Source organism: Chaetodon auriga, chromosome 2 (genome assembly GCF_051107435.1).
Source record: "Chaetodon auriga isolate fChaAug3 chromosome 2, fChaAug3.hap1, whole genome shotgun sequence".
Lineage (NCBI taxonomy): Eukaryota > Metazoa > Chordata > Actinopteri > Chaetodontiformes > Chaetodontidae > Chaetodon > Chaetodon auriga.
This window is the reverse complement of record NC_135075.1, coordinates 26,830,821-26,852,867: the sequence shown is the minus strand read 5'-3', so window position 1 is coordinate 26,852,867 and position 22,047 is coordinate 26,830,821. Positions and strand designations below refer to the sequence as shown.

The 22,047-nt window shown below is 45.5% G+C and overlaps 1 protein-coding gene across 4 annotated transcripts in view; it reads right to left on the bottom strand.

Moving 5' to 3' along the window:
• Positions 1 to 22,047, bottom strand: part of flnba (filamin B a) — a 58,677-nt gene that overhangs the window by 13,424 nt on the left and 23,206 nt on the right. For 2 of the 4 annotated variants that reach the window (XM_076744417.1, XM_076744425.1), the window contains exons 2-32: positions 21,883 to 21,992; positions 21,607 to 21,742; positions 21,378 to 21,475; positions 20,647 to 20,794; positions 19,651 to 19,769; positions 19,452 to 19,526; positions 19,206 to 19,368; positions 17,566 to 17,766; positions 17,305 to 17,442; positions 16,959 to 17,085; positions 15,054 to 15,190; positions 14,548 to 14,741; positions 14,308 to 14,421; positions 14,025 to 14,168; positions 9,354 to 9,477; positions 7,533 to 7,693; positions 7,345 to 7,435; positions 7,090 to 7,244; positions 6,741 to 6,858; positions 6,513 to 6,592; positions 6,227 to 6,412; positions 5,759 to 6,073; positions 5,344 to 5,461; positions 3,960 to 4,160; positions 3,621 to 3,794; positions 3,369 to 3,531; positions 3,106 to 3,266; positions 1,471 to 1,762; positions 954 to 1,107; positions 408 to 597; positions 71 to 318 (exon numbers count right to left, since the gene is read on the bottom strand). In XM_076744417.1, the coding sequence (XP_076600532.1) occupies positions 71 to 318; positions 408 to 597; positions 954 to 1,107; positions 1,471 to 1,762; positions 3,106 to 3,266; positions 3,369 to 3,531; positions 3,621 to 3,794; positions 3,960 to 4,160; positions 5,344 to 5,461; positions 5,759 to 6,073; positions 6,227 to 6,412; positions 6,513 to 6,592; positions 6,741 to 6,858; positions 7,090 to 7,244; positions 7,345 to 7,435; positions 7,533 to 7,693; positions 9,354 to 9,477; positions 14,025 to 14,168; positions 14,308 to 14,421; positions 14,548 to 14,741; positions 15,054 to 15,190; positions 16,959 to 17,085; positions 17,305 to 17,442; positions 17,566 to 17,766; positions 19,206 to 19,368; positions 19,452 to 19,526; positions 19,651 to 19,769; positions 20,647 to 20,794; positions 21,378 to 21,475; positions 21,607 to 21,742; positions 21,883 to 21,992 (4,835 nt within the window). Of the gene's footprint in view, positions 1 to 70; positions 319 to 407; positions 598 to 953; positions 1,108 to 1,470; positions 1,763 to 3,105; positions 3,267 to 3,368; positions 3,532 to 3,620; positions 3,795 to 3,959; positions 4,161 to 5,343; positions 5,462 to 5,758; positions 6,074 to 6,226; positions 6,413 to 6,512; positions 6,593 to 6,740; positions 6,859 to 7,089; positions 7,245 to 7,344; positions 7,436 to 7,532; positions 7,694 to 9,353; positions 9,478 to 14,024; positions 14,169 to 14,307; positions 14,422 to 14,547; positions 14,742 to 15,053; positions 15,191 to 16,958; positions 17,086 to 17,304; positions 17,767 to 19,205; positions 19,369 to 19,451; positions 19,527 to 19,650; positions 19,770 to 20,646; positions 20,795 to 21,377; positions 21,476 to 21,606; positions 21,743 to 21,882; positions 21,993 to 22,047 lie in introns of all 4 variants that reach the window. The other 2 variants (XM_076744399.1, XM_076744409.1) reach the window with 1 other exon arrangement.

Genomic DNA, 22,047 nt, shown 5'->3' with positions numbered 1-22,047 from the left:
GAATCCATTTTGGATCCCTAATCAGTGTAATAAATCCCAGAATGAACACAATTCTACATCCCTCCCTCACCATGACTTTGAAGGGACTGCGTGGGATGTTTTCTCCTCCGAAGCGGACGTAGATGACGTAGTTCCCGGGTGCCGGCGCAGTGTAGAAGATGTCGAAGGTGCCGTCCTCGTTCTCCAGCACCTCGGCCTCCACCTCGCTGCCGTCGGGCTGAACCACCACACAGCTCACCTTCCCCTTCCCAGCACCCTTAGCGTTCACCACCAGGCCCAGCTCCTCCCCAATGGCCACCGTGGGGCCCACACCTGGACCTGGGGGGAGGGGGGGGGGGGGGGGCATTCAACGTTGTAAATTTCTATAAACATGAACATATTTCATGCCTTCACCCGTGGTCACGTACCAGTGACAGTGCACTTGCTGGCGTCTCCGCTTGCCGTGGCACGGACTCTATAAGGCGAGGCTGGGATGTCGTCACCACCGTACTTTATGACGATGGTGTACCGGCCAGCACGGTCTGGGATGTATGACACCCGGTATGTACCATCACCGTTGTCATGGATACTGGGCTGCTTAGGTTTACCATCCTGATCCTGAAGCGGAGAGAGGGAAGAGAAATGAAGAAACGTGGGAGGACAGATACTTTAAAGGACCAGTGTGGAGGATTTAGTGACATCTAGTGGTGAGGCTGCAGATTGCAACCAACTGAATACCCCTCATTTCTCTTCTCACTTCCAAGCGTGTAGGAGATCCTACGGTGGCCACTAAACTCACAAAATGTTAAAGGTTCTCTCAAGAGGCAGTGTTTGGTTTGTCCATTCTGGGCTTCTGTAGAACAACATGGCAGACCCCACGCAAGAGGACCTGCTCCCCCTGCTCCTCCCTTAAATGCTACACACTGGCCCTTTAAGCGTGGGTATAGCTGCCTGTGTATGTGTGTGTTACTGACGGTAATGAGCACGCTCAGTTGGCCCTGGCCGGCGTCCTTGGCGTCGATGTTGAACTCAACGGGGAAGCTGGCGGGTACGCCACTGGTTAGCCCGGGGCCGCTAGCTCGCACTTTACTGGCATCGTGAGTCGGCAGAACCCGAAACTTGAAGGGACTGAAGAGACCACAGACACACAACAGATGATTTATAAATTGTGAATGTTTAATCCAGTTATCATTACGGACTAAATATTTTACTCCTAAACATCCTCCCTCTGTAGTTTGGCTTTTGAATGAAAAGGTCCAAACAAAGAAGTCCCACAACACAAGCTCAGAGAGTACAGATCATTATCCTCCAATACAACAAAGGACTGCTCAGACAACCTCTGCTGTAAACAAGTAAATACATGTGACTGCCTAAAAGATTAACTTTAGTTTTCCACAAATATTGCAGATCTGATTTTGTCTCTAAAGTGGTCACCTGACACAGCTTCCTGTTAAATGACCTTAATGTTAGTACTGCAGTACTGCTCTGTACCTGCGGGGGACGTCCTCCTCTGCATACTTGACAGCCACAGAGTACGGTCCTTCCACAGATGGAGTGTAGGACACCAAATGAGTCCCGTCCCCGTTGTCGGTCACCTCCACAGGCTCCGCGATGCCTTTAGGAGCGGTGATGGCCACGGCCAGCGGGGCCACGCCCGCCTTCCTGCAGTCCACCGTGAAGGATTGTGGGATATTGGCCCTGACCCCTGACCCCACACCGGGACCAGACACCTTGACCTTACTGGAGTCCACCACATCTTTCACTGGAACTTTGAATGGACTTCCTGGAAAGAGCAGGACGAGGAAACACTGGTTTAAGTCACAAAAACAAAGGAGGAAAAACATGCCCCTCTCGGCATCTCAGCGGACTAACATTTCCTATTAAGGTAGCCGGAAAACTCACAAATATTGATGCTATTTTTGAAGTAATTGTAGAATATTTATGGTACTTTAATGTGTTTAAATTTTCAAAGCTTTTTCAGAAATTTCAGCCACGTGTTTACATTAAACACATGAAAACATACGGGTTGCAGATCAGCCACCTTCAGCTGGACGCACATACTGAGCTCTCAATGAAAATGGATAAAGATGACAAACAATAATCAACTCAAATAGCTGAAAACTATTCTGATTAATATTTTTCAAGCAATGCCAAACATTTCGTAGTTCCTACTGCTCAAATTGTGAGATTATCTGGGTTTCTGGTTAATGTGGTTTGTGCAGGCTGACTCTGTACCTCCAGCTGATGCCTTCACACAGCAGAACCACAAACCAACAGCTGTTGGCAGAAGGTGTTGAACAAGGAAACACCCTGAGCTTTTCCTGAACAAAGTCAATTAAACTAAGCTGCAGCTTTTTAACTTCAACCACATCTTTGAAACATTAGACTTAAACAGGCGGCACGACTTTAAACAGCCAATAACATCTTTCCAACATTAACTTAAAAACCACATCTTTTAACATCAGTGGTTGTTAATGGGCGGAAATGAGAGCAGAGCCAACAAAATTTTACAAGGGATTTGACATTAAAGCGCCTTTAGGAAATAAACAGACAAGATGGATCTTAGTGGATCTCTGCTGCTGATTAGAAGTCAGTGATTAGACCTTTGAGCTTTCTCAAATAGATCAGAATTTATCTTTAGTGGGTTATTAATGTCTGCACCAATATTCAAGAGAGTCTGTCTTCATTTAAAGGATAATGCAAATCCAATAAAAAGACCAAAAACAATAATGAATTCATCCAATAACGAGGATTGTCTCTGTATCAAAGCCTGATATATCTGATTCTTCTGTGCCACGCAGCTCCGTTATTGTCCAGAATGAATTAAAATCACATCAGTTCGTAGTTTATTTTGACTCCCACACTCATCATCCTGCTGCTGTACTCACTAGAGCACTAAATGTGTATTAATCCACCGCCTAAAATAGTCCCATAAAGATGCAATATTTCCTCGTTTGAAGTTGCTTAAAATTTTTTTAGGGCAGAAAATGAAACTACATATTTGTGGGATGTTTTTAAAGATGTACCAGTGGACTTGAGACACACAGAGGAGGGAAATACTGAGAGATAGCAGCATGACGAGGCTTTCAAATAAAATCCCACCAAAGGTAGAATATCTCGTCTCACCAGGGATGTGTTCTCCTCCGAAGGTGATGTTGACATCATAAAGGCCAGGGGTGAAGGGAACGTACTCCACACTGCAGCTGCCGTCTTTGTTGTCTTTGCAGGACATCTTTGACTCTGATGGACCCTCTACTGTGATGCCGAGACCACCGATACCTGCCCCTCTGGTAAAGGATCAACACACCCAAAGTCAGCAATAGTTTGGCCTAAAGTTAGATACGTTTTCATTCATCAAAACTTTGCCTTCAAACTATTACCAACAGCACCTGGTGATGATGTCGAAGTTGTTGGGCTTGTCAGTCAGGGCTTGCTGGAGTCCAGGGCCAGTAGCCACCACCCTGCTGGGGTCACATCCCTCTGACACAGAAACCTTGAATGGGCTCTTAGGAACCGGTGTGTCGTCATACAGAACCTGGACGCTGTGGACGCCTGAAATGCAAACCAGGACAGGCAGCAGCTGATGAATGTAAAATAGTTTGCTAACAGCTCAGTGTTTTTCAGCGCAGCAGGTGTGTTACCGTTCTCGAAAGGAGTGTACTCGACGCCATAGGTCCCATCGGCGTTGTCGGTAACCAGACAGTCTGTCAGTGCTCCCGACGGGTTCCTGACCTCCGCCTTCACGTGGTCTCCTCCTCGCCGGGTGAGAGGACGGGCGTCCACAGTGAATGCTGTGGTGGCTTCTCTGAAAACAGCTGAAGGTGAGAAGAGGGCACAGTTAGTCCGGTTCAGCCTGTGAAAACAGCTGCTCTAAAGGAGCTTCGTCAAATCAAATCATCAGAATGATGCTGCTTCATCTTTTACACATGCCACCTTTAACCAAACAGAGCTACACCCTGACTCAGACAGACGTACTGCACCTTGTCCCTCCACACCGGGTCCGAACACTTTGACCTTGGAGGTGTCGACCGCAGGATCCACCATCACCTTGGCAGGGAAGCCGGGGACGGTCTTGCCTCCGTACTTCAGCAGGAGCGTGTACATGCCGGAGGTCAGGGGGACGTAGGTCACCGTGTAGGTCCCGTCTTTGTTGTCCACCACCTCGGTCTTAGCTTTAACACCTGGAACACACAGTCAAGTTTTTACATTTCCGTCACAGAACTGAAAACTGAATATCTGAAATATGAGCTGTTTTTTTCTGCATGCTTTAAGCAGACAACACTCTTCACACCCTCAACATTACTTTGTGAAACTGGGACGATTACAGACATTATACTGGCGTATTTGATGCTCTGGTGGTCTGACCATGACTGGAGTCTCAGACATCATTTAGACGTATTGACACACAGACTTGAGACCTGCGGCAAAACAATAAGACCTTTCCAGACCGGATTAGACTGAGGATTATTTGGACCTGGCCTGACTCCAGACCTGAGTCAGATCTGGCCAACTGGCTGCTTAAATGCATTATGTTAATGAAGTATGAGGTCAGAGGATTAAATCCAGCCATTTGTTTATTTTAAGTAGTATAAAAGTGCCTGCTTGCTGCTGCCTGACTGTATGACACAGAAACATCACTTTTTCAAAATGTCTGTCATGTAATATCTGTCCAAAGCCAGTAACCAGTTCAGTTAGCTTAGCATAAAGACCGACAACAGCTAGCCTGCCTCTGACGCTAACAAATTCCACCTGCCAGCAACTCTACAGTTCATTAATCAGCACGTTGTATCCTGTTTGTTTAATTCTTCCTGTAAGTGTAAAAACAGTATTTCAGGTGGTTATGCATCAGACTCTTTGTTGGCTCTGAACAGTTGTAAGGCAACCAGAGAAGACATAATGTTAGTGTGCCTGGACACACACCTGTAGTTTAACAGACATTTGTTGTTTTTACACATTTGTTTTCGTATAAGATCAGCAAACAAGATACAACGTGTTCATTTGTGAGCTTTAGAGGTGCTGATAGGTGGATTTTGTTACCTTCAGCCTTTTATTTAATGGACAGGTGTGAGAGCCGTGTCCTCTCATGCAGCTCTCTGCCAGCGAGTGACATCATGTGAAAACTACTATTCCTTTAAAGATGATGTTGATTGATAGATTATCTACTGGCAACAAGTTTCCAGTCTCTGCATGAAACCAGTGGCTGCCTGGAAGGAAGGAAGTATATCTCACAGCTAATGGATGACTTGGAACCAGATCAACGCAAATGTGCAGACTGATTCATAGTTAATGGGCCACCAGTATGCTGGTTTACAGCTGATGCTGGATTTACTGGTTCCTAATGAAGGAAAACTGGGTTTGTGTTACCAGAGCCTGGTGCAGAGCCAGTAGGACTGGTTGGGGGGGAGTCAAGTGCCGCCTCCAGGCTGAGTTGTCCCGGTCCGACCTGGGAACAGTCCACATTCACCACACTGGTCTCTCCAACCTGCATATATACACACACACACACACACACATATATATATATAAAATGGACAGTTCCTCATTCATAACAAAAGTCAAAGAACAGATCATTCTGGAGGTAGAAGCCTGAAGTAATTTCCCCTTTTCAAAGTTTTCTTTAAATAATCTCTTCAGTGAGTCAGAGGCTCAAATCAGAGTTGGAGCAAATTCAGAAGCTTCGTAGTCGCAGTCGTGAACAAAATGCATCAACAATCTGAACTTTAAACTGCTGAATCTGTAGCTTCAGCTCGCCCGTCCGTCTTCCTCTACAGACCCTCACCTTGGCTCTTTTCAGGCCCGACCCTGACGCCACCACCTTAGAGGGGTCAAAGGGCATCTGGATGTCGGCTTTGAATGGCGACCCCGGGATGTGGACCTCCTCAAACAGGATGTTAACCACGTAGTCTCCGGGCTCGGTGGGCAGGTAGGAGACAGAGCAGGTCCCGTCACCGTTGTCCGAACACTCGATCTTGGCCTCGGTCGGCCCCTCCACCGTCAGCCCCAGACCTCCTGTCCCAGCGCCTTTGGTGTCGATGGTGAACTCTGCGGGGTTTCCCACCAGACCTCCCTTCAGACCAGGACCAAAAGCCTTCACCTGCAGGGGGATGAGAAGGGATGATGATGGTGCCATGCAGCTACTGCTACTACTGCTGCTACTACCCAAAAAGATTAATAACTTTCAAGATTAGAGAAAAATAAAACATAAACATGATCTTTTTCTCTCAGGCCTGACCCTGACTGCTGTTACCTTGCTCGGGTCTGGAGGCAGCTGGGCCTCCACAGGGAAGGGACTCCCAGGGACGGGGTGTCCGTCGTAGGACACGTTGACAGCATGGACCCCCTCCTCTGTGGGGGTGTAATGGACCAGACTGATGCCTGCTTTACCGGGCTGAGGCTCCACTTTACAGGGTACTGCCTGCTTGCTGGGACTCAGCTAGTGACACAGACAAACACACAGTCTGGTGATTATTTTTCTGTGGTTTTCGTTCTTCTTTTCGTGATACAAGTGAAAACACAGCATCCCTGACACTCACCACTGCCACCTCCAGGTGACCTTGACCTCCTGCTCCCTTGGAGTCCACCATGAACTGCTGTTCCTGATCGACCTCCACTCCTGAAAGACATTTATCAATTTAACGGGTTTCCAGGGAGGCCTCAATGAAAACTAATACTTGTTTTGTAAATGATGAAAAACTTCATTTTTTAACAGTCACAGTTGGACAGAAAAGCTAGCTGGACGCAGAGCAGGACTGTTTTCTTACTTCCTTCCAGGTTGTCCAGAGTGACCTTGCTCAGATCAAGCGGGGCAGCGACCCCAACTTTGAAGGGGCTCTTGGCGATGGGATCTCCTCCAAACTTCACCACAATCGTCATCTCCCCCTGCAGACACATTAAACATGCAGATCCAACAGTTACTCCATTTTAAAAGCACTCTGTAAGAAGACAGGAGGCAAAACAATGCCTATGCTGACTCTTAAATTCTCCTGAAAACATGTTGGAACGTGACAAGCCAGGGCCAGCGCTGCCCTTCACAGTGACTGCAGGCAGGTGAAGACATGCTGCCTGCACACACTGTTCACTGGGTTTGCTGTACTGGTGCATTTGGCGTACCTGTTGCGCAGGTGTGTATTTGACAGTCTGTGAGTAGTCGTAGTTATCGATGATGTCAAAGTCTTTGACGGGGGAGGAGAAGGAAACATCCAGCGGTGCTTTACCGGCTCCTTTGGTCAACACTGTGAAATGAGTCGGCTTACCACTTTCTATACCTGGACAGGGAGATAAACAATACGCAAAAGAATTAGATGTAAACTGAAACACATTGGGTCATCATGATTGTATGTGTGTGGGTGTGTTTGTGTGTCTCACCAGTGCGAGCCAGTCCAGGACCCTCTGCTTTAACCTTCGATGCATCATGGGAAGGATCGACTTTGACCAAAAAGGGGCTCTGTGGAACTTCCTGTGTGGAAAGATTCACACTGAAATCCATCAGAACAACATCTTCAAGATTTTTTCAGATCATGACCTGCATCTTGTGTGTGTGTGTGTGTGTGTACCTTGTCAGTAAACAGGACTTTGACGGTCAGTTTTCCAGCAGCAGGAGGGATGTATTTGACAGTGAATGTGTCATTGGCGTTGGAGATGATGTCAAAGTCCACGTCAGCCTCTTTGTCACTGACCATGTTGGCGTCACACTTAATGCCCACACTGACGTCACCTGAACACACACACAAACAGAGAAATGATGATGTTCCTGAATTAGAAGGTGTTTGATTTCAGTGTAAAGAGACGACGATGAGCTTCTTTCGTTCAGGTGACACCGACTGCCACAAGAGGGGGTTAGAGTGTTTGTTTCCTGCTGTTTGCTCCTGGGACTCAGCAGACCTCAGCTGTCAATCACAGCAGAGGAATTCAAAGAGTGAGAGGAATGAAGCAGGAAACTGTGTCAACAGAAACAGGTCAGATTCTTCAACTGCCGAACATCTGAAACCTCTCTGCCTTCACCTGTTTACCTGCAGCTCGTTTGCCCGGGAAGCAGCGATCAGCACGATGAAGGCTAACAGGCAGGTTTGTTCATCACACAGTACATCATCATACGCAATCAGCTGCTGTGCACATGGCAGCAAAAGCCAAAACAACACAGCAAAGAAACACTTCAGGTAACACAAGTGTTCAATTTATATCTGCAGATGAAAATCTTTACAGTATCAAATACTCACTGACTGCAGGCACCGCTAAATACTCTGATAACAACGGCAGAATACCCCCAGGCTGCGTGATATAATATTTCTGGATTCTATGTTGGAGCTGGTTCAAGTAAAATAAAACTACTTTCAAGTAACTACTTTATACACTATTGAGTAGTTCATTCTTCTTCGTTTAACATTCAAAGTGACTACACACTGAATTTAAACCTCTATCTGTGAAAATACTCAAGTAAAGCACAAGTACTTCAAAACTGTACTTAAATATTTGAGCTAATAGTACGTAGTTAGGCTCAAAGCTTCAAGTAAAAGACTCCAACGTAGACCAGGAAGCAAAAACACAAAGCATTAAAATGTTCTTATTCACTTCAGTGCTGTTGTTCTGTCTGACAAAGTCCAACAGTAAAACAAAGAAATGTGACACTTCAGGAGCTAAGAGGAGGTGATAGAGTAGGACAACTGTAGTGTTTGCAGCTCTGTTGTGGAGTGAAAACAACAAGAGTACTGGATTCACTGTCACTGCTTTCCATGTAGGCCAATAAAAAAAAAAAAAAGACGCTTTTGGTGGCAACAGCAAAACATTTGCCATTACATGACCTCCGCAGAACAAGAGTCGTTTGTAACCGAGGTTCTCTGAACTGTGGATGACCGCAGCATGAAACACGGTGTGTGCAGGATTGAATGCATTTCTTTAATATGTGAAGGGGGCAGGAAGCTTCTCTTTAATGTCCTTTTGTTCTTGGTTTGTGCAGGTAGATGAAGAGTGATCGTGTGTGTGTGTGTTGCTCTGTTCAGGAAGGTCAGAGTGATGAATTTCCTGTCAGGATGTTTCTGCCTTGAGATCATTGTCAGGACATACCAGGGTGTGTGTGCGTGCGTGCGTGCGTGCGTGCGTGCGTGCGTGCGTGCGTGCGTGCGTGCGTGCGTGCGTGCGTGTGTGTGTGTGTGTGAATCATTCACAGACAATATAAAGGTAAATGTTTGTCTGCGTTGAGCGTCTAGACGTTTTTTAGTGTGTGGACTCTTTTTGTGAGTCGTTCTGACACAGATGGGAACTGCTGTCACACCAAATAAAACTGTCTGTGGGGATTTCCTGTCTTAATTATTAGTCTGTGTGTGTGTGTGTGTGTGTGTGTGTGTGTGTGTGTGTGTGTGTGTGTCTGTCTTTCTTACCATCTCCAGCCCCTGAACAGTCTACAGTGAAGTGCGTGGGTTCGTTGGCCTTCAGTCCGGTTCTCTCCACTCCAGGGCCGAACACCTTCACCATGTTGGGGTGACTGCCTTTACCCACGTTCACCTACAACAGGAAGTGACATCACTATTCATTGTTACAAAGAGTGAACACTAAATACGGAGTGCCACAGGGCTCTGTCCTGGATCCACACCAGTCTTCAGTCGATAAACTACTTACAACAACATATTTAAACCCTTTTTTACACATGGCTTCACTGAACTTCATGAATACACACCTGACATGTCAGCACAGTTTTGGTAAACAATGAGTTTGAAACAGTAAAGACATCTTAAGAAGCTCCTCTTGCTCAAACACCACCGACACTAAGATGATGTTCAGATTTCAAAGAGAGGTAAATATATTGTGGTAACTCGTCTTCCGGCTGCAGCTTCAGAGGCTGATCTGACAAACTGAATGTTAAGAAGTAGAAATTCTGTGAATGAACATGTAGATGCTGAACACATCTACAACAGACCCCGTGACAAGGTTTTACCCCCAAAATAACAGATTATACAAGTTCAATTCAGAAATGAACAGGCTCTACTTTTGTCTGTTATAGCGGCTGAAGACATGTTTAGCAGCATGTTGGCAACAATAATGAGCAGGAAGAGTTTAATTGTGAAAAAACAAGGACTTAAAATACTGACAAATCCTGCAGAGTGGAGTCAGTTCACCAGTTTTACCCACAAGACTGAGCTTGATTGAATTTTCATGAGTGATAAACAGCCACAAACACTGTTTAAAACACATTTTTTCCCTTTAGTAAGAGACAAGATACACTATTACATTTACTTCACTCACACTGAATGTTTTACTGTCTGTACACACACACACTGATATTTATGGTCACTGATGTGTGTTCAGTCAAAGTCAACTGTCGCGTCTCTGTTGAGATCCTGGTGAACATTAGAGTCGCTCATATTTCACAAGAATAATGCTGAATACAAAGAATGTCAGAGAGCTTCACAGATGTTTTCATTTTGAACACATCTCTATTTTTAATGCTACAATTAAAATTATATCATCTAGAATTCTAAAATATGTGAAGTACACCTTCAAATAACTGAACAAATAATAATTACTAGAATACTCAGTAAAATGGAAATAAGAAACAAGGTTAAGAGTGAGCGGAAACTAAAGAAAATGAACCAAACAACACATAAAACATTTAAATGAAATGTGAGAATTTATTTTGAGACAAATCTAACTTGATTTGTGACTTAAGTGAATATAAATGAGTTTGGACTTTAGTACAGCTGATTTAATAATGTGAGTTTCAGTCAAGTTGTTAGTTACAGATTCATTAAATGAAACATTTGTTTATCAGCTGTCTCCCAGGTTTGTTTTTAAAGCAACAACAACAACAAAAAGACTGAGGGCTGAATCTCATTTAACCCTCGAAGGCTCAGAGGACTCAAACGTCCCCCAAAGGCAGCTTGGCCTGCTATAGTTCTGTTAGCAAACCAGTGAAATGATCTCGATGTTGGACACCGTAGCTGCACCCTCGATTCCTGCCTCACAGCTGACTCCAGACCAGGTTTCTTTTCAGGTGCAGTTCATTTCCTCACAGTGCAAATTCACACGTTAAAGACTCCAAAGTTAAACTCAGCACAAAACCTCACTGCGGGTTTACTTCAGCTCAGTGGTTGAGGCCAGTGACTGCGGCAGCGCCACTGCAGTTAACTGATTTCTGTCGCTGTAATTAAACTGTGCTCAGGGAGAGTGGCTGGGGTGGTTTTCTTAACCAAAACGGATGGTTAGCTTTACAGCCTCTTAGAACTTCCATTAAATGGAGCATTGTCAGCGAAGATGAGCTTTTTATGTTGCTTCCGTCACGGTTGTGGACATTAGTGACAGCTCGGCTCAGATTTCCACCGTGAACCGCTCATCCACACTGGCTTCTTTACCTTCCCATTGTCAATAAAAAGGTGTCACTGCAGCGTGTTCCCGGCAGAGCTGAGAGCTGGGTGTGACTGTTTATTTTCTATCCATCGCCTGTGTCAACATCAAAACTAGAGAAAGGTGTAGTCGGTGCCAGGTGGCCTGCAGGCTGCTGCAGCTCGCAACAAGCCTGCTGAATCATCACAGTGACATCAGCTCTAAACATGGAAAAATACCTTCCAGACAAGCACAAACGTCCCCGGACCATTTCAAATCATCTGTGAGCCAGTGCAAATATTTGTAATCCATCAAAGCCAGAAGAAAAACGAACATCTTGTTATGTTGCAGAATGTTGTTTTTCCACTACAAATGCTAAGAAAAGATTTGTCCAAATATTATGAAACAGTGTCCCAGTCGAAACACTGATTATTTTCTTCGGATTGCACAATCAAACCTTCACCGAGCCAAATCTCTTAAAACTCTTCGTGGTCTTTTATCTTATCCCATTTAGACTTTGAACCTCAGTCACCTCAGCACAAAGACACTCCTGAAGCCTGCTGGCATCCTCATAAATTCCCAAACAGCACACATATCCAGACATATCTGAGCCCTATTAGAAGATTCTCAGACTTATTTTCCCTGCAGGTGAAACTATAAACACCCTCCAATAACAGAGAGACGGGAAGACAGCCGGAAAACAAAGTCAGAAAGTTAACAGCGATAACTCCAAAGCAAAGAAATGTGTCAAAACGTCATTAAAAACGACAAAATTCAAGGTGGTAACAGTGCAAAGAAGACTGATTAGTGCAGTAATTTACTGTAAAATGAAAACATTTTCACTGTTTCATGCTTTTTGTTTATTTCTACCATTAGTAGACTTGACTTAATGAACTGATGGAACGTCTTTCAATCCCGAAATGAGATCGGGGTCAAAGGTCAGTGCACCTCTGACCCAAGAGAGTCAAAGGGATTCAAATAGATGTTATTACTTCATGAGTGATGTGAAAATGTTTTTATTCAAAAGGAACTTTTACTTAAAAATAAATAAAAATAAAAATCACATGCTTTGAGGAGAACAGTTGCGCGTCACTCATCTGAACCTTTCACTGTACATATGTGTTCGTACTGTCCATGTTTCACCTGTAGCGCCTGACACCTGGCAGGTGAAACAATCGACCAGGGCGAGGACGTGATCCCATGATCCCTCGCTGGCTTTCCACCAGCATAAACGCATAATCGTGTTAGCTAGCCGTTAGCGATCTTTGATGGGAAATTCAGTCTTAACTCACTGACCGATCTTTTACTGGTCCAGCAAGTAATACTGATGCAAAACTATGACAAGCTGCAGTCGTCCAGAGAGCGAAACGCACTCAAATAGAGAAAACACCATGTTTTTTTATTTGGACCCTGCCTGTGTTTACAGACTCGAGGCAGTCTTAAACATCAGGATCAGGCATATTCTGATGGATCTGTACAAAATTAAACTTGTCTGTTGTCTGGTTAACCGATGGCTCTAAATAATAAGGGGTGTCAGATTAAGTAGCTACAGCTGTTATTTCAGTGTGTCAGATATGTGTTTGATCAACACTTAAGTAAACATGAGTATCAGGCATTAGGTTACAAAAGCTCTTCACTGGTTTGTAGCTTGGATCAGAAAGGTTCAGATTAGTGAAGTTCAAGTGAGCTCAACCAAACAAAGTGTTAAAAAGTACAAAAAGCAAAGTGAGTACAGTGCATGGACAGTGGATCCAGAGCAGGAAAGGCTGGTTAGTACAGTGTGGTCAAACCCCTTTTCAGTCTCCATACAGAGTTAAAATGTTATTAGTGAGGTTTTAAAAGACAAACCAAAGGCTGTTACAGTGCAGGTTACAGTGGTATCATCTACGACATATAAACTTAATCACATGAAATAAACATCCAAATACACAAAGATAGTTTGTTAGCTGCATCTCTGATCATATCGTGGAGATCAGTGACAGGCAGTCAAACTCTTTCAGTCAACAACAAAGCAAGTTTAAGGTGCTAATAATGTGTAGATATGTAGTTTGTATTATTTTCATAGCAGAATATGTTTTTAAATGAAAGTCTGACAAAATTCAAGTCAACTTTGCCGTTCGGATTCAGATGTGAGGCCACTCAAACAGCCACATGACACAGCGTCTGTGATGGAGGCTAAAACATCGCATCATTAAAGCCCTCAGCAGACTGCAGACCTGGTCTCATCATTTCATCAGTGACGTTTCTGTTTGTATTAGCCTCTTAGCTAGCTAACTACAGCAGCTGTCCAGCAAATATTAATACACATCTGATTAGCAAACAAAGTAGCAGGAGCTAATTCGTTAGCTTGTTAATACTGGCACACGTTCAGTCTCAATCTTATGTCTTTGTGACAAATATGGAGCTGGAGTCAGGGTGTGGTTAGCCTAGCTTAGCATAAAGAGTGTTAACGTGGGGAAACAGCTAGCTTGGCTCTGTTCAAAGTAAATATTTTTTTAAATATCACCTCTGTGATTTATCTCTGTGCAGCTAAACTAAAAGCTGTACGTCTCCTCGGTGTATGTAGTGATGATGATCAGAGGCTTCTTCGCTTTACTGCTCACATCTTTAAATTCTGACTGCACCATCTGCTCTGATCGGACAACCTTAGCAATTCCTGCCTCAACCGGGTCCTCGGATTTGAGCGGGAAATCACTTCCTGTTGCGACAGGGTGCTGCGATTGGCTGCTTACCCTAAATGGGCTGTTGGAGATGGCGACTCCTCCCCAGGCGACGGCCAGAGTGTGTTTGAGAGGTGAGGTTGGCGTGTAGGAGCAGGAGTACAGCCCGTCGCCTTTACTCCTCACTTTCACCTCCACAGGAAGTCCCTCTGCGTCCTGACAGACAGACAAACAGTCAGACAGACCGTTGAGATGGTAGACAAAACTTCATGAAATAGATTCACACATTCAGAGAATGAAACCCTCTGTTGCTTTAAGAGGCACACGTGTCCGTATTGGTTGAGCTGCATCTTACCTGGGCCATGATCTTCAGAGGTCCTTTCCCAGCATCCTTAGCACTGACAGTGAATTCAGCAGGTTGGTTGACCAGGCAGCCAGTCTTCTCAAGACCTGGCCCGTAAGCCTGGACCTACAACAGCAAAACCAGTACGAATTAAAATAGATGTCCAGGACGAGTCAGGGCAAAGTTTGATGGATCAGGACTGGCTAAAATAAAACTGATCAAAATCCAATCACATCTGATCATCTGACTGACCTTATCTGGGTCGCTGGTGTTGTTGTCAGGGACGATGTAGGCCATGAAGGGGCTGTGCTCGATGTCCTCCTCGTCACAGGTCACATGGACGGCGTATTCTCCGGGCTCCGTCGGCCAGTAGCGGACATCACACGAACCGTCGTTCTGGTCCTCGCACTCGATTTTAGCCTGCGAAGGTCCCTCAATGGCAAAACCTGAAGACATGGCAGGTCAGATTGATTGTTTGATTGCATTTCGATCCAGTTTTGAATCCTCTGATCTGAATCGTTTGATTGTCCACATCATGTTATTCCTGACGTCGTCTAAACTCTGTCCATGGTGTTAGCTGTTGAAGGACGGAGGCTAGCGAAGTAACAGCGGGAACTTATTGACTTTAAAGCCTCTGATCAGCTGTTTGATCCAAAATACTGCAGGTCCTGATTCAGAACCGTTTAGAGTGTGACGGCGGTAAATATCCTGAGAACAAAAATAAACCCAGTTTGAAAAAAGTGAAATCAGAGACTCACCCAGCACTCCGACATCCGTGCCGACAGACTCCACGACAAAGGTGGCAGGTTTACCCACGATGCCTCCCTCCAGGCCAGGACCCCAGGCCCTGATCTGCTGAGGCCCCGCCTCCCGACCCACCGTCACTTCGAATGGACTGAAAAGAGCGATAGAGCAAGAAGTGTCAACACGAGGAAAATCCCACAATGCCCTGCTCTGAGGCTGATGAAGTGGTGACGATGCAGCTTATGTATGAAAAACTGCATGTGGCTGAAGGTGTGTGTGTGTGTGTTTGCGTGTGTGTGTGTGTGTGTGTGTGTGTGAGACACAGACTGAGATCACCTGTGAGGCTGTCCACACACACACCTTTTGCAGTTACTGGCTGTAAGTGTGTGTACAGATGGAAACCACCTTCATGCCAAATAAAACTGTCCGCTGGGATTTACTGTCTTCATCTTACACACACACACACACACACACACACACACACTAACACACTTTTTCCTTTTACCTTCAGTTTTGTCTTTTCCAAAATGCTCCTCTGACTAATACTGCTATGACTAATAACATCATTATTAATAATGAATTTTAATTGGAAGGAATGAAAATGTTATTCATTTTTCTGTGGTGAGTTTTTATGACCACATCTGTACTGTCATTTGATTGGTGCAGTTATCTGTGAGGGGTTTCTTTTGTCATCAGCTGCATCAGGTTTGAACCAGCTGGAGATGAAGCTGCGACTTGTTTAGACTCATCTGTGATTTCAGCCCTCCGTTAAGAAACTCTGTGTCCTGATTCAAATCATCGGCAGTTCATGAGTTTCGACAGTTTGGACATTTAACGTCAGCACATCTGGACACATGAAAGAAACAGCCTGAAGCCAGAGAGGCTCGAGTTTGGACACGGTTTCCACAAATCTACCCTCTTTTGAAAAACAGAGCTTCTGTTTCTTTGCACTGAAAGTAAGCAGAATTCAAATTTCAGTTGGACTTTAAAAACTAATAAACGCCGCCTGAAAATCTTGTCGTCACCGTCCTCCAGTGGTTTAACTTCTGGCGCTGCTGCAGAGAAGTAGAGGTGCGCTTAAAGACCCTGTGACATCACTGGTGGGTGTGGTTACAGGTGTAACACAGCTCATTTCTAACTACACCTCGAGGGTCCAGGGATACAGGGTGTCAAATAAATAAATAAATAAATAAAAGTGGACCTAACCACCGCCATCAGTGATGCTGGCTGTGCTCCAAAGCCAAGCAGACGAGAAGCTTTAACCCAGAGAGGGCAGCACCACACGGCTTCCCTCCCTCCAGTGGAACAGCATCAACTGTGTGTTACATTAGCCGCCGAGCTAACTGTCAGCGCTGGATGAAATAAAGCAGAAACCTGCCCGAGCACAGCTTCTCAAAACCCCGAAGATTTGCAGAAGGCTTCTTTATTGTGGGAACTTTCTGACCTCGTATGACCCCTGAGGAAGCCTGTGCACGACTCTGTTCTGGATTATGACTGAACCACGTTCAGGTGCGGTCGACACTGCTGTTCTGTGAAATGTTTGTTTTATTTTGTATTTTCCTCACATGTGCAACTTATGATCTATGTCTTCTTCATCCAAGTCTGGCTCATCAAGCAAGAAAACACACATCAGCGTGTTTTACCGCCAACAACAATCCCTTAATTGACTTCTCTTCCCATCTGGCTGCCTGCTCACAAATTTGGGGAAGTCCCTGATAATAATACAAATACTGACAGAACGAAACAGCCAATCTGCTCTACAGAGGTGACAAAGAACACGAGGCCTGGACTGAAAGCCTTTGTTCCCCTGCAGATCCAGACACTCAGACCAAATGAGGTAATGTGCTGAGCTAATTCTTTGAAGCACACACGCACACACACGCGCAGACACACACACACACAGAGAATGTGAAGCTCACCTCTTCGGGATGTGCTGACCCCCCCAGGTGATGGAGACTGTGTATTTTCCAGGACTGCTGGGATAATACTCGTAGGAGAAGACACCATCCTGACTGGAGATCTGCTTCACCGGCTCCTCGATGCCCTCTGAACACACACGCACGCACGCGCGCACACACACACACACACACACACACACACATTACATGACGTGATTTTATGATCGTTCTGAAATTTTGTAAAATATTCTCATCTGCCATCAGCCCTGTTACACTTCTTGCAAGTTAATGCCGGGTGTTCGTGAGGTAACAGAGTCCTGGTTTCACTTCGTCTCTGTGAAGCCTCGACAGCGTGAACTGAACTCACTGGGTCCTTTGACGAGCACCTTCAGGTCTCCGCTCCCAGCGTTTTTGGTGTCCACCTTGAAGTCGCCGACCTGTTTCACCCTCAGTCCTGACGGCTGGAGACCGCGACCCGTAGCCCTGCAGGCCCCCGGCATGCAGGCTGAACAAACCAGAGAAAACACACATGCAGGGGTGATCATATGTATCATGGTGGGTTCTAGCAGGGTCATGTTTACCATGTTTTTGAGTCCTTTTAAACAACTTGCTGATGTTGTGAACTCACCAGGCCCCACGTCCACACTAAAGGGGCTCTTGGGGATCCCCATCCCTCCGAAGGTGACGGTAACTGCGTGCGGACCAGCCTGGGTGGGCCGGTAGGTGCAGCGATACGTGCTGTCACCCTTATCCTCCATCATCGCCTCCACGGTGTTCTGGCGGCCCTGAGGGTCTCTGATCATGGCCGTCACATCTCCTGTACCAGCTCCTACAGAGACGATGTGAGGAAGAGGAGCTTTAAGGAGTCAGTCTCCAGCTTCAGTCAGAGAGGAGGAAACTTTTCAGACTGCAGTATCTCTCCTTTCGAAAGCCATACAATCTGACTCTAAACCTTAAAAACAGTTTTTAAAGTGACCATTGCTCTAGCTGCCAGATGTTTGAATCTCAGTTTGTTGCCGGGCAGCTGGCGTACACTCACCTTCTATGAATTGTTTTTTTCCTGGAAATGTTAACCTGTGGTTTTACTTCATGTGGCCATGTTGGTGAGTTCCTGAAAGACTCCACCACAGTGTATACGCAGCTGAAGAACCAAAACCTTGAACCACAAGCGCCTAAAAGCTGCATACAGCAGCAGAGACTCTCAGCAGCTTCAGCAGCACTTTGACACTACACATTTGATTCAATGTGAACATCAATATTATCACTTAATGGAGCCTTTGAGTTATCGTCATATTACACTTCTGTGCTGTCTCTCCATCTCCTCACTATTTCTGCTAAAATCCTTATGAACGATGCATTCAAGGACACACTGAATCCAGCATATCCAGCAGACAGAAAACATTCAATGTACAGCAGGCTGGGTTTCTATTTTGGGGAGTGAATGTAATAAAACTGCTGCCTTTCCGGAGCGCTGACATTGGAAAATGTGGCAGTAATGCATTACTTAGTAAGGCGTAGCAGTCACTAATCGCAGTGTGCTCCATTACATGAACACAGTCCTTTGGTCATTGTCTCACAGGATGGTGGAGGGCGGGCACCAGTTTTGTCTCTGTGGGTTCAGTGGGCATATTGGGGTGGCACAGGGCCCGGAGGTGTAGGGAGGTGGTGAGAAAAAAAAGAGGAGAAATGCGACTCACGGTAACTCTGAACACTGCGTCTTCTTAGCTGCTTCGCTAACGTTAGCACCTGGTGAGCCTACATTAAGAAATCACCTGCTTTGAAGTGGTGCTGCTCGCAGTCACCTGAGGCCACGTTCAGGCCGGCGATGGTCAGTAAATACCGTCACGCTTTGATGAAGCTGGACTGAGTAACAACGTCATGTAAGAATGAGAAATGTAACAAATCCCTTTAGCTGGTAAATAATTAATAAATACTGTGATAACTTTCAATGAGTACAATGGAAGAGACTTGCCCAACAGTGATCCTGACAAGCTGACGCATGTGAAGACGCCTCCAGGGTGTGTGTGTGTGTGTGTGTGTGTGCTAACATAGAAAGGGCATTTGTGTATTGAGGCGAGTCATAGACTGATTATGTAATGTGTGAGTGGCTTCACTGGTAAAGATGGTTTCCAGTCTGTGATCACATCCTCTCAGCGCTGAGTGATGAGACCTTCTCATTGGACTGAAGGCTGATTTGACCCTTCCTGTAAACATATCTGTGTTTTCATGCATTGAACACTCTCAGATGTCGTTTGTGATTCCTCTGACCTGCGGTGAAGATGTCAAAGTAGGTGGGTTTGTTGGCAATGTTGCCCACAGGTTCGATTCCTGGGCCTTTGACCGTGACCTTGGAGGCGTCGCCCAGCGCCTTGTCCACGTCCACCTCAAATGGACTTTTGGGAATCTGCTGGCCTGCAAACAACACCGTCACCTAAGACAGAAAAACAACAGTTACTGCAGGAAGGAAGCGTTTCTGAATTGTCAGATGTTTACAGGGAATAAAATGAGGCTCACCTTGTGAGGTCCGATGACTTGAGGAATGTAGGTGACGCTGAAGGTCTTCTTACCCTCATTCAGTTCTGCCTTCAGCTGATCAGCACACAGACAGATGTTACTGATGTGACTACATCAAATATTACACAGAAATATAAAGTAATGAAAAAAAAGAGGACAGAATAGAAGAGGAAGAGGAAGAGGAGGATTAGGTGCGTACCTCCTCTCTGGTGCCGTCAGGATGATCCAGGTAGACGGTGACCTGACCCTGACCGGCGCTGAACGTGTCCACAGTGAACACAGCAGGACGCATCACCCTGTTCCCCGTCGGTTCGATACCTGCAGGAGAAGAACGTCAACAGACACAAGCCGGATAAAAAAAAAACTTTTAGCAATGTTATCAATGATTTTACCAATCAGTCATCTCTCACTTTATCGGCTCTCATCAGAAACTACATCCTCTCTATGTGCTCTATAGGACTCTTCATGCATTGTTTGTATTGTCCACTTCAGTGTGTTTATGTGCTGCAGATGCTTTGGCAAAAATCAATCAAAGCATTCAGAGGAGAAACGATCAGTTTATTAATCAATTCATCGATCAGCAGACAATGAACCATCACCTATTCTGATACTCGATCAATAGCTTCAGTTATTTTTCCAGCAAAAATGTCAAACATTTACATTCCTGCAGCTCAGTTCCTGTGCATGCATGTGTGTGTGCGTGTGTGTGTGTTTGCCTGCTGCCCCTGTAGCCAGTTCCAGGTATTTCCTCTTCAGGGTTACAGTCAAAGTTGGAGAACTCACCAATCTGTGTGTGTGTGTGTGTGTGTGTGTGTGTGTGTATCAGTTATAAGTGCAGTCCATTGTTCAGACTAACAGCTGCTCACTTCCTCACATTGTCAGAGAGACCAGTGTTTCCAGTGCTCCCATTAGCCAACACAGATGGAGAAAAACAGGTCACAAACACAGAAGCTTTCGTGTTATTCAATCAGAACCCAGACAGCCTGAAAGCTACGCGAAGACGTTTGTGACTAAATATAATGAAATACAACCACACATGAACAGCAGCAGACCTTCTACAACTGGATTCCATTTAATCCAAAGTTATTCTGTTACTATCTGCGTTGTCTTTTCCCTGTTCGGTCCGTGTGTGTGTGTGTGTGTGTGTGTGTGTGTGTGTGTGTGTGTGTGTGTGTGTGTGTGTGTGTGTGTGTACCTGGTCCATATGCGCGGGCCTTCTTGGGGTTGAGTTTGGGTTTGAGTGGAGCTCCTGGTTTCAGTTTGGATTTGGGGAACTGAGACAGGTAGGTCATCACCGACTGCTCGTCCACACTGGGATCGATGATCTCCTCTGGAGCGATCACCTGCACGTGAGCGCACACATCAGAGATTTGTCCACTGTGACTCAGTGAGTAGAACTTAAGATAAAACTGCCGTACCAGCATTTTTACATCAGTCATTATAGCACACTTAAATCTGCTTGTTGTACCCTCTTCGCTTCAAGGAAAAGTATTAAAGACAAGCTTCCCTCTGCTGTGAACAATCAGGAAGCCTCTGTGTGACATGCTGCTGGTGACCTTTGACCTCTGGAGAAAAATCACAGCAGGACAAATCCTGTTCGCAGTCTAGACTGCAGCAAACAATACATGTGTGAATCATCCCTGCAGACGCTTTACAGTAAAAGCCCCCAGAAACACCCCCTTTTGTCGGATTCATTAGATGATCGGTAGCTGGAAGGCTTTTATTGTGAAAGAGCTGGAAGGAAGTTTTTGACTTGGTGTGACTTCGAACACGTTGGATGGAAGCTGGTCAGAATCTATATTTGGTTTTCTGCACTTGCTTTTCTTTATATCTTTGTCAAATTTGTCGAGGTCAAATCTGAAATTCTGGAAGTCAAAAGCAGACAGGTCAAAGGTCACAGCGTGAACACGTCAAGGGGAATCTAACCTGCGGGATGCCCAGCCAGTCGTCAGCCAGCTGCATGGCCTCAGTGGCGTTTTCCACTGGTTTCACTGGATCCCAGGTCTCCCAGTCTGGACAAAGGCCTGCAAAGGACACACAACAACACTGTCAACCACAACAACGTACAGACACACAACAGGACGAGTCCTGCTGGGAAAATACTGAAACAATGAGCTCAGTGATGTTATACTAATAAAAAAACACACGTTCGTACCTGGTGCACAGCTGTCGACCAGTGCTCCCAGTGCCTTGCCGTTGCTCCAGTCCCGGCTGAAGTTGGTAATCGGCAGATCAGGGACTTTGTTTTGGATCCAGCCCAGCAGACGCTGTTTAGGTGTCTTTGACTCTGACTGAACAGAAAATGTAGCGAATGCAGTCACAGCTTTCAACTGTTCATTTTGTTTATTTCTCTTTCAATCTTAAAATCTGGTTTTATCACAGAAGGCTGATTTGGTCAAGAGATGAAGTCAAAAGCTCAGCTGGACGTTACCTCTTCTTCCTCGTCCTCCCAGACTGGCATGGAGATAGAGTAGTGCAGGATCAGAGTCCAGACCAGACCCAGGATCAGCTTCAGGTTCCCATCCACGATGGCTTTGGAGTCTGATGGAGAGACACAGACAGACCTGAGGTCAGATTTACATTCTGCTCTCCTCCT